Source organism: Hippopotamus amphibius, chromosome 6, assembly GCF_030028045.1.
Source record: "Hippopotamus amphibius kiboko isolate mHipAmp2 chromosome 6, mHipAmp2.hap2, whole genome shotgun sequence".
NCBI classification, from domain to species: domain Eukaryota; kingdom Metazoa; phylum Chordata; class Mammalia; order Artiodactyla; family Hippopotamidae; genus Hippopotamus; species Hippopotamus amphibius.
In genome coordinates this window covers 64,166,101-64,180,952 of record NC_080191.1, presented here as the reverse complement: position 1 = coordinate 64,180,952, position 14,852 = coordinate 64,166,101, and the positions used below count along the sequence as shown (strand labels likewise).

Sequence of the window (14,852 nt, the reverse complement as noted above, 5' to 3'; positions counted from 1 at the left end):
TTCATCAGATATGATACTTTACCACAAATGCAAACACTTAGTAAAACCTGTTGACAAGCAGTTAGAATACCATCCGTACGTGTATGTGGGGGGAGTGTCTGTGTGTCTTTTGCATTCACACTCTGTCATTCTTCTTGGAAACTGATCAGATGCTAAAGGACACAGAGATTCTGAATAGGTATGGCAAGACCAGTTTGGGCTCTCCTTTATCTGGAAATTGAGCTTTAAAAAATTCTTGTTTTATTCTTCAGGTTACAAAACTGCTTTAATACATGCCAACTTTTTACTTTCTTAAAGGTAGTGATGACTTTTGAAGTCCCTAGTAGATGGTTGCCATCTAGTGGTTATGGATGCTCCTGCCCTGAAATAATGCACAGTAACGCTCCCTTTATAAAAAAATAAGAAAATAAATTAGAAAGAAGACAGGAATTTAATCACTTTACTTTGTTTTAACAGAAATAACATAAATTTAAAACATAAAAATTTGATTTTTTTAATGTGATGGACTGACTATAAAGATGCATTAAGTTCTGCTTTTGTCAGAACAGGCAGAAATAAAGACATGGAAGGGATTTGTAATGATTTAGAAGCTCTATTAGTTTCCTCCCCCATTCAAAAACACTTAGCATTTCAGAACTTTTTTTCTGCAAAGATGATCATCCTCAGATCCATTCTTTTGTGGGCTGCATATTCCTTCCCAAGCCCAAACTTTGAATTGGACTAAAGCCTTTTCAGAGAACAAAAAAACCGACCAAATGAATAAATGAAAGGTTTCTATGTAAACGTTTTCCTTATATGAAATGGGAAAGTTTGCATATTTTGGCATTTGAAAATCAAACTTTAAGTGATTATGTGTATGAAAGCAGCAAATCAAATAAAGCAAAATGTTAATGAATTCCTTTTTTTTTTCCTGAATTCCTTTTAGTTGATGATAAGGTTATAGATGATAGAGGTAGCAACCAGAAAGGAGAAAATAGCTAATGTTTTTGCCACCTCTAAAAATCGTAGGCATTCAAGATGACTTTATAGCATTTTCTAAATAATTATAGTATATGTCGGTTACCCTTATTTCCCAGGTTATTTCCAAGTTGACTCCACTGAATACATTAAAGTACTTTTCTTGATTATTGTAAAATGACTCATTATCTTAGATACTTTACTAATATTAATTTGTTCATTACTAATATTATATAGCATCCTACCGAGAAATTTACTATGTCCCAATTCAAGTTCAGAATTTATTTTGGGCAGTAAATGAAAGCTTGACCATTATCCCTTTGAAAAGTTGATGCTAATTGGGTGAAGACCAATCTGAATTAGAGAAAATTTAAAATTGAAAGTAGATCAGACTAGGCTAATAGATTCCTTGAAAGCTTTTTGTTTGTTTGTTTTAATGTAAATAGACATCTTTGAGGTCTTTCAGGGTATTTTCAAAGTTTACTTTTGGATTTTTGGAACATACCTTCTTTAACCTTATTTACAATTTGTACCATTTTAGATTGCGAAGTACTGGTGGAATTTACCCTAGTACCTGTTTTAAGTTATCACAAACTCTAAACTAGTTTAAATTACATAGCTTTTGTGTATGCATGAAACAACTTTGTACTTAATAGTTTTATATGAACATTTTTTTTCCTTTCTGTTTCTTTAGGGCAATGTGTTTATGTATTATGGACTGTCTAATTTCTATCAAAACCATCGTCGTTATGTGAAATCTCGAGATGATAGTCAACTAAATGGAGATGCTCGTGCTTTACTTGTAAGTAAAATGATGGAACATGAAACGTGGTGTCTCAGAACTAAGAACACGTGGTAATTGTTCAATTAGAAGTGTTAAATTTAATAATATTAGATGAAATTAAAATGTTTGTCATTTTTAGTTTGTTTGGTGAAGGTTTTTAGTTAAAATTTTTTCCCCTGGAATTTGCACAGATTAATGATTTCTTGCAGCCAGAGGACACGTTACTACCTGCTTGTTTCTCATAGTATCCTTGGGATTTTCACTTTGTTAATCTGTTTGTAATGGAATTTTGATGAGTCTAGCATTCTGGGAATATAATTTGTTCTGTTTGGGTTTATTCATTTATTACACTGGGTAGGAATACGTAAAAAAGCTACTTTTAATCTCTGAGATTGTGTTTTAGGATTGAACGTGTCTGCTCTGTTTTTTACCTTGTGGGAAGCCTGAGCACTAAAGTCCAGAGGTTGGGTTACTGAAAGACTGTCTGAGGAGCTTTTTGAAAATACAGATTTCAGAATTCTTCTAAGTCTCATATGTCTGTGTCTGCAGGGGTGGAGCTCTAAGATATCTATTTTTAACAAGCTCCCCTTCTGATACTCAGTCTGGTTTGGGAATCTGTGGACTAGAGGATCTTAGTTGTTGACTGTTGTTCAACTTCCCATAGTTGTGGTTGGTGCCCAAGTAATTTATATTATTGCTGCCATTGCAGCAAACCTTCAGAATCCCAGAGCAATTTAAGGATCTCATGGAAACAGTGACTCTCTTAGAATGCAATTTAGGACCATGTTTGGGACCAGAATGGTCCTGGTAGATGATATAGTTAGCCTAGGTTATCCTTCCTGGTTTTATTGCTATTTCCTGATGTTTGGGATCTTAAGAAATAATGAGTCTGTTTAAAGATTCTGGTTAGGTCTGCAATATTTTGTGGTCCATGTGGGGTTTATGTTGTGGGATCCAGTTTTAGGGACTCAGGTTCAGAGAAGGTGATGTTCTGTGAGACACACCAAGTTCTGAGAACTTGTTCATTGGGATCATAGATTGCGTGTGTTGAAAGTCCCAGAAGTGGTGGTTGATTTACAGTTCTTTTATATAGGTATACACTCTCTTCAGTGAGGGCAAAAGAAGCTGAGATTCTTTTCTTCCTAACTTCAAGCACAGCTTTTAGACTAAATCTAAGGATTGATGAATGTTTTTCTGTAAATGGCCAATAGTAAACATTTCCAGCTATGCAGGTCATATAGTCTCTTGCAGCTACACACCTCTGCCATTTTAGAATGAGTGCAGCCATAGACAGTACTTAAGTGAGTGGGTGTAGCTGTGTTGCAATAAAACTTTCTTTACAAAAACAGGTGCTTGGCTGGAATTGGCCTGCCAGCTGTCATTTATCACTCCCTGGACAAGACCAAACTATAGGACTTTAAGACCAGGTCGCTTTCAAAAATTTTAAAAGATGCAAAGAATGGACAGTTTGAAGTCCAAGTTACTTAACATTGTATGTAAAGCCCTTCACAGTCTGATGTCTATCTACCACTCCAGCCTCATTGGTTTTATACTCTATCCTTAATGTCCCTTTGACATGGCTGCCCCGGGCCAGATATGCTGTTCCCTAACCATGCCTGGTGGCACAAGTAATCTGCCCATTTGGGCATTTCTGTTTCATTTGTATAGAACGTGGTTTTTACTCTTTCCCTGGAGGTCCTCTCGTCTCAGGTCTGCTGTTTACTTTAGTGTCTTTGGATGCAAAATAACTTCTTTACATATTTACTTCATTCATACATGTTCCAAGTCATTTCTCACTTTACTTAACAAACCGTCTCCCCATATCATCCACTCTTACTCCTCCTTTCCATTCCGTTTTCTACATAGCTGCTAGAGTGATCTTTAGAAAAACATAAATACCACTTCTCTGCTTAAAATCTTTCAATGGTTTCTTTACTCAGGATGATCTGGGCTCTGCATGTCTCTCCAATCTCATCACATGTCATGTTCTTTATTCCCGTACTCTTAAGTACACTCCCTGTTTACCTTCTCAGTTCTTTCTAAATGATGTGTACTGTTCTCTCTGCTTAAAGCTCTCTTCTGCCTGCTCTTCATGTGGCTGTCTCCTACTTTCTGTAGGTCTTAACTTTCACGATACTACCTCCAGAGAAAAACGTCTCCCCTTATCATTTATTTGCTTATCTTCTGTCTTCCTAATTACACCAAGCTTATGAGAGCTGGGAGCATGACTTTTCTTTAATCACCATGTATCAAGTGCCTCTCCAGTACCTAGCACATGACAGGCATTTGAAAAATTATGTATGGAATGAATATAGACATCTTTATCATGGCGCTTATTTCATGTTATAGTTGGTTGTGTTTGGGTCTGTTTCCTTTATTATATTGCGAGCTGCCGAAAAGCGGGGGCTTTTTTTTTTGGTCATTTTTTCATTTCTCTTTTTCTAGCACCTTGCATGGTATGTGGTACATTTAAGTACTCATTAAATGGCTTTCCTAAGCCAGTTACTGCAAAGTATCTAGCATTGATTAGTTCAGTACTTTCCTTTCTTTTAAAACTTCAATAATTTAGTAGCTCGAAGATGGTTCTTCGGGACACTAGTCCACCATCTTCTCTGTCTACTGGTTTTCCAAATAAAGTTGCTATTCCTTGCCCCTCTCCCCTCCAAGTGGTTTAGTGGTTAGAATATATTTGTCCCGTTGAAAGTTTATTTACCTTTTTTTTTTTTTTCGAAATCAGTTTTCATCAAAACGTTCAAATAGCAATAAACCAGTTATACATTGTCTATCTTCATGGTCTTAGAATACTAACTTTATGAATGTAGAGGGCTTAGGGACCAAAAAGCTAAGTCAGATATTAAAGAGACTTTATGAGATTCCCTGCCACATTTCCTTAACCTTCTCCTGTCTTTTTCACTCCTGCATTTCTTTTTTCAGTGTAGACTTAGAGAATGTAGATACAAGTCCAGGTTGGTTATAGTGGAATAGCCCTAAGAGGCCTAACAGGTTCTAGTTAATTTCAAATTGAGAATATCTTGGTTTATGTGTTTTGAGAGGTGGCTTAATGTGGCCTTGGAGTCGCAGAACAACTCAGATATACACCCAGTGTCAGACTTGGTAGAATCTCTAGATTAAACCTAAAACTTCCACATTTCCTTGAGATCTTTAGTAGGAACTTATCAAAACCAAATCTGGAGGACAGGTGAAGTGCTCTTTGCCTTGCCAACATTTTTGCTTTCTTTATACCTGGATGCACAATTTAGAGAAGATTGGTGTATTCTAGAAATCTACATTAGACTTTTTTTCCCCTTCCTTCCGTCTTCCTCCCCCCCCGCACGTGGGATTTAACCCCAAATTGCAAAATTTGAAATTATCTACTTGAACATGTTTATTTTATAAGTGAGGCACAGATAAATCAAGGGACTTGCCTGAAGTCACATACTACATAGCTGGAACTAGAATCTCTAGTTTTTTTTTTTTTTAATATTTATTTATTTGGCTGTGCCGGGTCTTAGTTGTGGCACATGGGAGCCATGTGCAGGATCTTCTTTGCAGCATGAGGGATCTTTTTTTGTAGTTGTGGCATACAGGATCTTTAATTGCAGAGTGCGTGTGGGATCCAGTTCCCTGACCAGGGATTGAACCCGGGTCCCCTGCATTGGGAGTGCGGAGTCTTAACCAGTGGACCACCAGGGAAGTGCTGAAGCTCCAGTCTTCTCATTTCCAGTTTAAGATTCCTTTCATTGTGTTGCAGCTGGATTGACAATAGGACAGCTTCTTAGTTTTTCTTGGGCAGAAAACTGTAGTTATGATTTCTGTGTTGATATGAAAATTTTAAAACTGTCAATTTGACATATGCCTGTATGACAATATATGCAAAGAAAGGTTACAATGCAGTAATGTTAAGGAATATAAATTTATTTATTTAATTTATTTATTGGCTATGTTAGGTCTTCACTGCTGTGCGCGGGCTCTCTAGTTGCAGCGAGCGGGAGCTACTCCTCGTTGTGGCGCATGGGCTTCCCATTGCAGTGGCTTCTCTTTTTGCAGAGCACAGGTTCTGGGTGCGCAGGCTTCAGTAGTTGTGGCACAAGGGCTCAATAGTTGTGGCTTGTGGGCTCTAGAGGTGCAGACTCAGTAGTTGTGGCTCACGGGCTTAGTTGTTCCGTGGTATGTGGGATCTTCTTGGCCCAGGGATCAAACCAGTGTCCCCTGCATTGGCAGGTGGATTCTTAACCACTGTGCCACCAGGGAAGTCCCAAGGAATATATTTTGAGTAATTAAATATGGTATTATTTATAGTCTGTTTATAATATAATCATTTTATATGCATTGCAAGTGAGAAATATGTAAGGACTGAATTTTTAATCAGTAATTAGGGCTAACTCATAGTTCTCCCAGAGGCCTGGGTAATAATTTCTCTCTTCTTTCCTTCTAAATATCAGAATCCCAGTAAGGAATGTGAGCCTTATCGAAGAAATGAAGACAAACCAATTGCTCCTTGTGGAGCTATTGCCAACAGCATGTTTAATGGTATGATACAGAGATAAACAAGGATTTTATATGTATGTATTATACTATAGTTAGGAATATTTGTATAATCTTATAGAAACATGAATGAAGTTGAGAAATTCAACAGCTTTTTTTTTTTAAGATAAATATATGAATTAGTCATTCAGTGGGGTATTATAAAGCTTTATGACTTTCTTTTGCAAATTCTTATATTTTAAGAATGAATTTCTGTCTCTGGGAAGAAAGAAGAGGAGACATTCTGTTAAATTCCTGTTTCATACATGATAAAATAAATGCCTTTACCACCAACTTTGAGTATTTATACCATTATAAAGGGGGGCTACAGATCATTTAGAGCAGCACTGTCTGATACGAATATAATATGAACCATAAATGTGAGACGTATATAATTTTAAGTTTTCTGATGGTCACATTAAAAACAATAAAAAAGAAACAAGTGAAATTAATTTTAATAATATTTTATTAAACCAAATATGCCCCAGATATTATCATTTCAGCATGTAAGTGATATTCACTATATAAAAGTTATTAATATTTTATATACTAATTTTTTATACTAAATCTTTGATGTCTGATGTATATCATATCCTCACAAAACATATTCATTTGGACAAGCTGTGATTTCAAGGGCTCTGTAGCCAAGTAGCTAGTGATTACCATATTGGACAGTGCAGATAGAGAAACTGGTAAGCTAGAAGCTGTTTGGCAGTGCATTTTTTTTTTTTTTAAAGAATAGAAGGAGAGACAGATTTACCTTGCAGATTGGTTTATTTGGGTTAATATTAAAGCATGTGACCTTATCACATATCAGCTAGCCATGTAGGAAAATGACCTGGAACTGTATTGAGCGAAGGTAAGTTCATCTAGGATTATAAAGTTACAAGTTCATCACTTGTAAATAATCAAGAGCAAATGCACATTATGTGCCTACTTTGTCACAACCACTTTGGGGAGCAAATACCAGATCCTCATTTCTCAAAGAGCAAAGCCAGTGCTATGAATTTTCAGTAGATATTTAGCAGTATCTTCCTTTTCTTGTGTTTAGATACACTAGAATTGTTTCTGGTTGGCAATGAATCTGATCCTTCGCCTATTCCTTTGAAAAAGAAAGGTATTGCTTGGTGGACAGATAAAAATGTGAAATTCAGAAATCCCCCTGGAGACATTCCCCTAGAAGAACGATTCAAAGGTAAAATATTACTAATATCCCTTAAAACATAATATAAGCTAGGCATTTTAATGAAGTACCTAAAATTTTCTCTTTAGAATCTTAAAAAAGTCTATTTTTTTTAAAAACAACTTTTCTTAACTTCATGTCAAGTTAGCTAAAATATGTAGTATGTTCTAATGTATTGAAATTCTAAAGCACATGTACACTTTTTAATCTTGAATTTCTCTGGTATTTTCTTATAAGTGTTTTAGCTATATATAGTCTCTTAAAATTGTGACAAAGTTTATTTTAAACAAGTATTTATTTATTTATTTATTTTAATTATTATAAGTCCAAATTTCTTTTTGTTTCTAGGCCTCCTTTATTTCACAATGTAATGTTTCTTACCTTTACATCTTTGCATTAAGTCATCTGCCTTTTGGTATATACTCAACAGCCTACTTTTAGTATTCTCTTAATTGATATCAATCAGCTGTTTGTAATTATTTGTTAAGTTTTTCTGTGAGGAATTGGTTTCTCTTTAGATTTTAAGACTTCCTTACAATATGAGTATATTTCTACTTTTGAACATAAGGAGAATAGTCATATTGTATATCTTTGCTTTATTAGAGTGTGAATTTTCAGTGAAACTCTTAATAGAATTGAACATTTTGTCTACCCACCCCATACCCATCTCTCCTTTTTAAGGCACAACAAAGCCAGTAAACTGGGTTAAGCAAGTATATATGCTGGATCTTGACGAAGATAATAATGGGTTCATAAATGAGGATTTTATTGTTTGGATGCGTACTGCAGCATTACCTACTTTTCGTAAGTTATATCGTCTTATAGAGCGGACAAATGATTTACATCCAACATTACCAGCTGGACGATACTATTTGAATATCACATACAGTATCCTTTTTTGGCCATATACACAGATTCGCAGAATTTGAAAGGAGTGTAGTCCAGCCTTGTCTCAGTTATGTGGCATGCTACTTTGTGTTTTAGTGTTGCTTTCTGTATTTTTATAAGAGCATGTGTGAATGTATGAGAAAATCTCTTTTAACGTGTTTCTTCCAGAAACGTCTTTAATTTTTATATACTTTGTACTAAAGTTCAAGTATATTACTTGGTAAAATTATTTAAAAAGTAGATGCTAGATTTATTAATAAGTTAGATATTTCTACAAGAGAGATTGTAATTGAGCTTAATGCAAAGGCTTAGTGAGTATACCTAATACTTAGTAAGTGTTGGTGGTACTGGGCTGTTTTAATCTATATTTTTTTAGATATTAAAAATCAGCGAATTTGTTAGTTCGCATCAACAAAATTATTTATAATTATCGCTCTGTTTACAGTACCAAAACATTTTTATCATTAGCTATATTATTCCACCTTAGTAATTTAGGCATACTTTTCAATGCTGATAAATATCATTTGTTTCATCCTGACTGTATGTCAACGTTATACTAAGTATGAGGTGAGTCAAAAATTGTCTGCACTCTGGCTGTAGAATTTGTGGAAGTTTTAATATAACCAGAGTGCGGATAACTTTTGACTCACCCTTGCACTTTCCGTGTATTATTTTATTTATTTCAAGCATCGTGAGGCAGGTATCATCTCCATGTTATAGACAAGAATATAGGAACAGGGAGCATTTAAGTAACTTACCTGAGATTACACAGGTAATAGAAGAATCAGGGTTCATAATCAAGCTGTTGACTCCAAAGGCTGTTGACTTTACCATCAACCACCACTGCAGGCTGCATCCCTCGCTGGTTCACTCAGGTAGTCAGACCAGTCCATATTGGCCTGGATGCAAAGCCTTTCCTAAGCCAGAAATATTGGGCACTAACTTTTATTCTAAACAAAGTCCTTACATCTTTTAATCTCTAGTCCATTGCTTGTATATATCATGAATGAAAATTTCTCAAATATTAGCATTAATTGTTTGCTGATGATCTTACAGTTTTGATTTTTCATGACCCAAATTTGCTATAAGGATATAGTTTTAGCTTTATAATGGATTAATAAATGGTTAAATTAATAGACCTAATTTCAAAATAAAGATGTATTTGGATTCGTAATCTTTTGATTTTGCACCTCACACAACTGAACATGACCTGATAGTGACAGTCTGAAAGTGACCAAGTTTTTGAAACTAGGCCTACATAGCAGAAATTTTGGACAGACAGACCCAGTTTAGGTGCTGGTAGAAAGAACATTATCTTGAGGCTATAGCCAAAGTAGAGGGCAACCTGTAGCTTACAGCACAATAAACGGAAGTCTTCAGAGCACTCAGGAATTCTTAGTTGATGGATAATTTGCACCAAGAAAACTGTTAGGTGGAATGCAGGCTATTTTGAAAATCGATAAGACAGGAATTCTACCTGCAAAACATCAAGGGCTAATTATCAAAACTGGGTATAAGGTGGGAACTAGATATTAGAATTAAGGCAGAAGCCCACTTTTTAGGGTTGGGATATAGAGAGACTAGGATGGGTGATTTGATACCACGTCCCACAGAGTGTTGGGTTAGTTAGAGCTCTTATAATCATTCCTGGCTCAGTTTGGGATTGATTTAAGAACTAGTAGAGCTGAGCCTGCCATTGGAGTCACAGGGCTCATCTGCCAGGCTGGGGAGCTACAGAAGCTGGAGAAACAAATGGGAACTAACATTTGATTCAATAGATGCCTTTGAAAAAGTTGTAAACCTTTTGCATAGGGACTTAGTTCTGTCTCCTTCTTTTCCCTAACTCTTGCCAAAATCCTGTAACTGGTCCATATAGGTAGCTCATCCAATGTGTCAGTGTCCCATTTCTTAAATCTGTTTAAGGATCCACCCTTCTGTGTCACACCATGAGTTTTATCATTGCTCCAAATCAGCAATGTAAAACTTCATTGTCCTGCTTTTCAACCTTGTGCTGAGTCCTCCCGTACTCCCATAACTACACTTTTGCTACATATATACTCTTTGAGCTCACAGAGACCCCCAGTCCCTTCATTCTTCCTTTTTCTCCTGGTCTGGCAAGCTCTTTTTCTTCTATGGGTTTCATTGCTACTTATCTGAAATATGTTTTCACATTACGGGCCTTTTACCTCTCCTGTGCAATGAGAACAGAAATATCTGAGAAATGAGAAATTAAATAACCCTTAAATGTAGTTATTTTTGCTTGTAAGCTATATTGGCTTTTTACTACGAACATTTAATTTGCAAAGTCAATCCTTTAGAATAATAATTATATAATTATTTTGTGATTCAGAACATATGAGTAAGGTGTCTGTGTATTGTAGAATTATATCAATGAATTACAAGCCATTAAATGCCAACTTTTTAAGTTGTATTTTAAAAGTTAAGTAACTAGACATGGAAAAGTCTTCCTATACACTCTTCAGATTACCCTGTACATTCATTTGATGGACGGAAGCGGATGATCTTGAGCACTATTTCATGGATGGGAGGAAAAAATCCATTTTTGGGGATTGCTTACATCGCAATTGGATCCATTTCCTTCCTCCTGGGAGTTGTACTGCTAGTAATTAATCATAAATATAGAAACAGTAGTAATACTGCTGACATAACCATTTAATTTTATATTCTGAAAACAAATTTACTGCATGTGCATCAAGGCCAGTCCTGTTCAACCTAGCTTTCAAATGCTGATGTCTGGTTAGTATGTCATTTTTGAAATTGGTACATAACTTTTTTTCTTTTAAAGCAGTCTTTGTCCTTTGCTTCTTCCTTATGGATAACTTATGAAAATATATGACGGGTATAAAACAAATTAGCTATATTGATCACATCAACACTGTAACTGCTGAAGTGGCATTCTGATGTTTCCCTTTTGTTGGGACAGGCCGTATGATGCATAGAGCCTCTTTCATGTGAAATGCGTCTGCTGCTTAAATGTTTATGCTGTGTTGATAATATTATATTGAAATGTGATACTGTATATGTGTGCCTATTGTGTGAAGAAAGGGGTTACAAGATGTATGAGTATAATAACTTGCTAACCTTTCAGGATTCAGAGTTACAAAAGAATGAAGAAAGACCAAATCTAAATAAAACACTTCATCCTTTTCATGTGTCGTGTGTAAAGGCTTAAAATACCTTTAAGGTGTTGAGGTGGTTCATGTATTCAGTTTATCCAGTAGTTCTTTGTCAAGCTTAGATTTGATTTCAAAGGAGATGCTTACCTGTCTAGCATAGGAATTAATGCTCATGTCTGAGGAGGTCAGGTAGGTCTCAGGTAGGAGAATTTAAAATTCCTCTTTCCATTTGGTTAAGATGTTGCAGTCAGGAAACCCATGTCACTTGATGTTTTTACATGTGATCATTTCCCTTGAAGCTTACACTTCATAAGGGATGCAAGAATATAGGTGAGATGGGAAGACTTCTTGGCAGACCTTTATCTTTTGCTTCAACTGTAAACCAGATGTAAATGTTCAAACGAAACTGTTTTCATTCTTGTGGTATTTAACATTCAGAAATTTGCATCAGCATTGGAATTACCTCAAGCTGTTTTTATTTTGCAGGTAAGTGTTTTGATTTAAGTACTAATATTATATTGCAAAAATTTTGGAAAACAGTAACCTTCATTTCCTCTATATTTCATTCAATTTTTACATAAAGGTCAGATATGAATGTGTATGCACATTCTGTTTAGTTAAGGCACCAATTGTTTTGGTTGGTTTTTCTAAGATGTACTTTAAAATGAAGTTCTTTAAATTTCCTAATTAAATTCTGGAGATTTTGGAGTATGTACATGATAAGTTATAATATATATGCTTGAAGTTATTTTATTTTCTATTAACTGGAATTATTTTTAATATTCCTTGTTGAATAAATGCTGTAATTTGTTTGCTATGGAACTTATTCTTGAATGTGAACTTATTTTTTCACATGCATGAAATGTATGTCTTAATTAGAGGTGGCTTAATTGCATTGAAATGGCTTTTTTTTAACTAAAATAACTCATGTGTTTGTATAGAAAAATGCCTGTTTGAATCCAGAGTTTGTAATGCTTTCCTTTGCTTATATTTTAAATCAGAGTCTGGGTAATGTATCAATTTTGATTAATATATGTTTTTTTAAAAACAAAAAACAAAAAATAATGTAATGATTAATAGTAGAAATGTGCCACACTTCTTAAGTTTTGTATAATATGAGATTCAGTTAAAAGAACTTGTAGTTCATAATGACTTTAACAGATAGACTGTTCCTTGCATGAGGTACTTAATGTATGATTATCCTGAAATTTCTGAGTGCATAGGGTATTCTGTGTGTAAAATTACTCTTTGTTTTGTCAGTCGTTCAGAATATGGTCATTTATTCTGATAATTGACCCTCTTGCACATGGCAGTTTATTTTCTGGGATATATCATTGGGGGAGAGGGCTTCTCCCAGTCTTTGCAGGTTGAGTTTCTGCTGGTTAAGAAGGACTGCCATCCCGCATCTCTTTTTCTAATTGGGGGACCAGAGGCGCCACTACAGAAGAGCCCTTCCAACACTTTCTCATCTATGGTGAAGACGGAATCTTAAAATATGTTTGGAGTTTTATCTGTTTTACAAGTACATTGATGGTCTAAGTTCTCCCTTGTCTCCTGCCATTTGAGCTGTAAGGGACTCCTGTTGCTAAATATGAAGGATGTGGAGCATTCATATGGCCTCTGTGACTGGGGGAAGGAAGACATTTCTTGTGGGCTTTATGCTCGTCTTTTGGAAACACTGATGTCATACTCAACTTTCAAAGACTCATATTGCATTTTAAGACAGCCAGGTTAAGTAGAAGGAATTGAAGAATGCATTAACTTGCAGGAAATATTTTGATATAAGAAGTTCCCAATTGAAGGAATTATTTAATAGGTAAAAGCTAAGAAATTTCTTTGAAATCATAAAGCAGCTTAAAAATAAATTGGTAAAAATAACTGTACTACCTAATAGTTATTCAACCGGGAGGAGAGTCAAGTGAATATTAGTTGTTTATTGGTTAGTAACAGTATTTGCAACCTTGATTATATTGAAAGATAACTTTCTGTTAGTATGTTCTGTATTAATAAAAATGAACAAAATTAATTTTGCTATGTTTGTGTCTTGCTAAAATAACAGTGCCCCAGTGTTGTTGCTAATGTTTAGCACTAAATTTTAGCCCAAGCTCAGTGAGTCCAGATTTTAACATTTCCATGCCTAGATTTGATTGCCATATGTGTACGTATTAATCACCCTGACAGCATTAACTGCAGGATTTATCTGTATTACTGGGAAACATCTGTTCTTACCAGGAAGTGGTCAGATTGTAACCTCAGTTATAGGCAGATGGGCTAAATTTGGTATTAGGTCAAGGGAAATTTCTGGTAACTAAGAAGTGAATAACTGGTAGAGAGACAAGGATGGTGAAAATAATGAAGTGGGTGGGAACATAGGGAATAAAGCGCTGGACCAGGAAGCAGGGCAGCTGAGCAGTAAGCTTAATGACTGCTCTTCAGCCTGCTCACCTCCTGTCTTCATGGAAACACTGCCTTAGAATTATCGTGTGGTCCTTGTTGGTTAAGCTGCAAAGTTCTGTTCTTTCCGAACGTGGTTATTTTGAGGGGAGGGTGCAGGGAGTAAGGAAGTGCTGTTTCAAGAAGAATTTGGTGCATAACTGTTTGCGGTAGTATTTGAATAATCTAGTAAAGTGTATTAGAGCCTCTTTTTAGCCCGTGCCCCATTCAAAACACATAAAAATCACATTTCCCTAATGTCATTTGAAATTCCAAAATAAATATCATATCTAAAATCAAATCAGACCATGGTGACCTTTTTTTCTTTTATATATCTAAAATTTATCAAAGTAACATTGTGTACACAGTTAAAAAAAAATCTAAAGGCCTTATGATGAAAACAAGCAGTACCTGTCCCAACTTTCTTTGCCTTCTAGAGACAATCACTTTGACTTCAAATGTTGTTACTTTTGGTATTTATCTTAGTGTATCTAAATAATATGCCTGTTCTACTATTGTCCGATTTAACAGTTTTAGACATTATTGCCTTCTTGATAATATTACCTGAGGTTTTAGCTAAAACACATACATCTACTTCTCCCATTATATAGTTATATCATGATATTTAGTAAACACATTAGCTGTTGTTTAATTATGACTTTAAAAATACTGTAGAGCAAAGCAGAGCACCAAGATTCTACTTTGTGCACTTTATTTTTCCTGGAATTAATAATCACTCCACTTTTTTTAACATTTACATAACTTTCTGGAAGCCTACCTTAAAAGTTTTCCAACTCTTCTATCAGGTCCACCATGTTCTCATCACTAGTCTTTTGAGGGGTTTTTGTCCCCAAATATCTGATGACCCGATTCCCTGTTTTTGCTGAAAAGGTCTATTCTGCATTTGTCCTTCTCTGCCAATCTGTACTGGTGGTTTGTTTGGACA

General features: G+C 35.2%; 1 protein-coding gene across 1 annotated transcript in view; it reads left to right on the top strand.

Annotated features, from left to right (window-relative positions):
* Nucleotides 1–14,214, top strand: part of TMEM30A (transmembrane protein 30A) — a 38,342-nt gene extending 24,128 nt beyond the window's left edge. Inside the window, exons 3-7 of the mRNA XM_057739648.1 lie at nt 1,652–1,759; nt 6,184–6,271; nt 7,317–7,460; nt 8,130–8,336; nt 10,820–14,214. Of these exons, the coding sequence (XP_057595631.1) occupies nt 1,652–1,759; nt 6,184–6,271; nt 7,317–7,460; nt 8,130–8,336; nt 10,820–11,013 (741 nt within the window). The 3' untranslated portion in view covers nt 11,014–14,214. The remainder of the gene's footprint in view (nt 1–1,651; nt 1,760–6,183; nt 6,272–7,316; nt 7,461–8,129; nt 8,337–10,819) is intronic.
* The last annotated feature ends 638 nt before the right edge of the window (nt 14,215–14,852 follow it).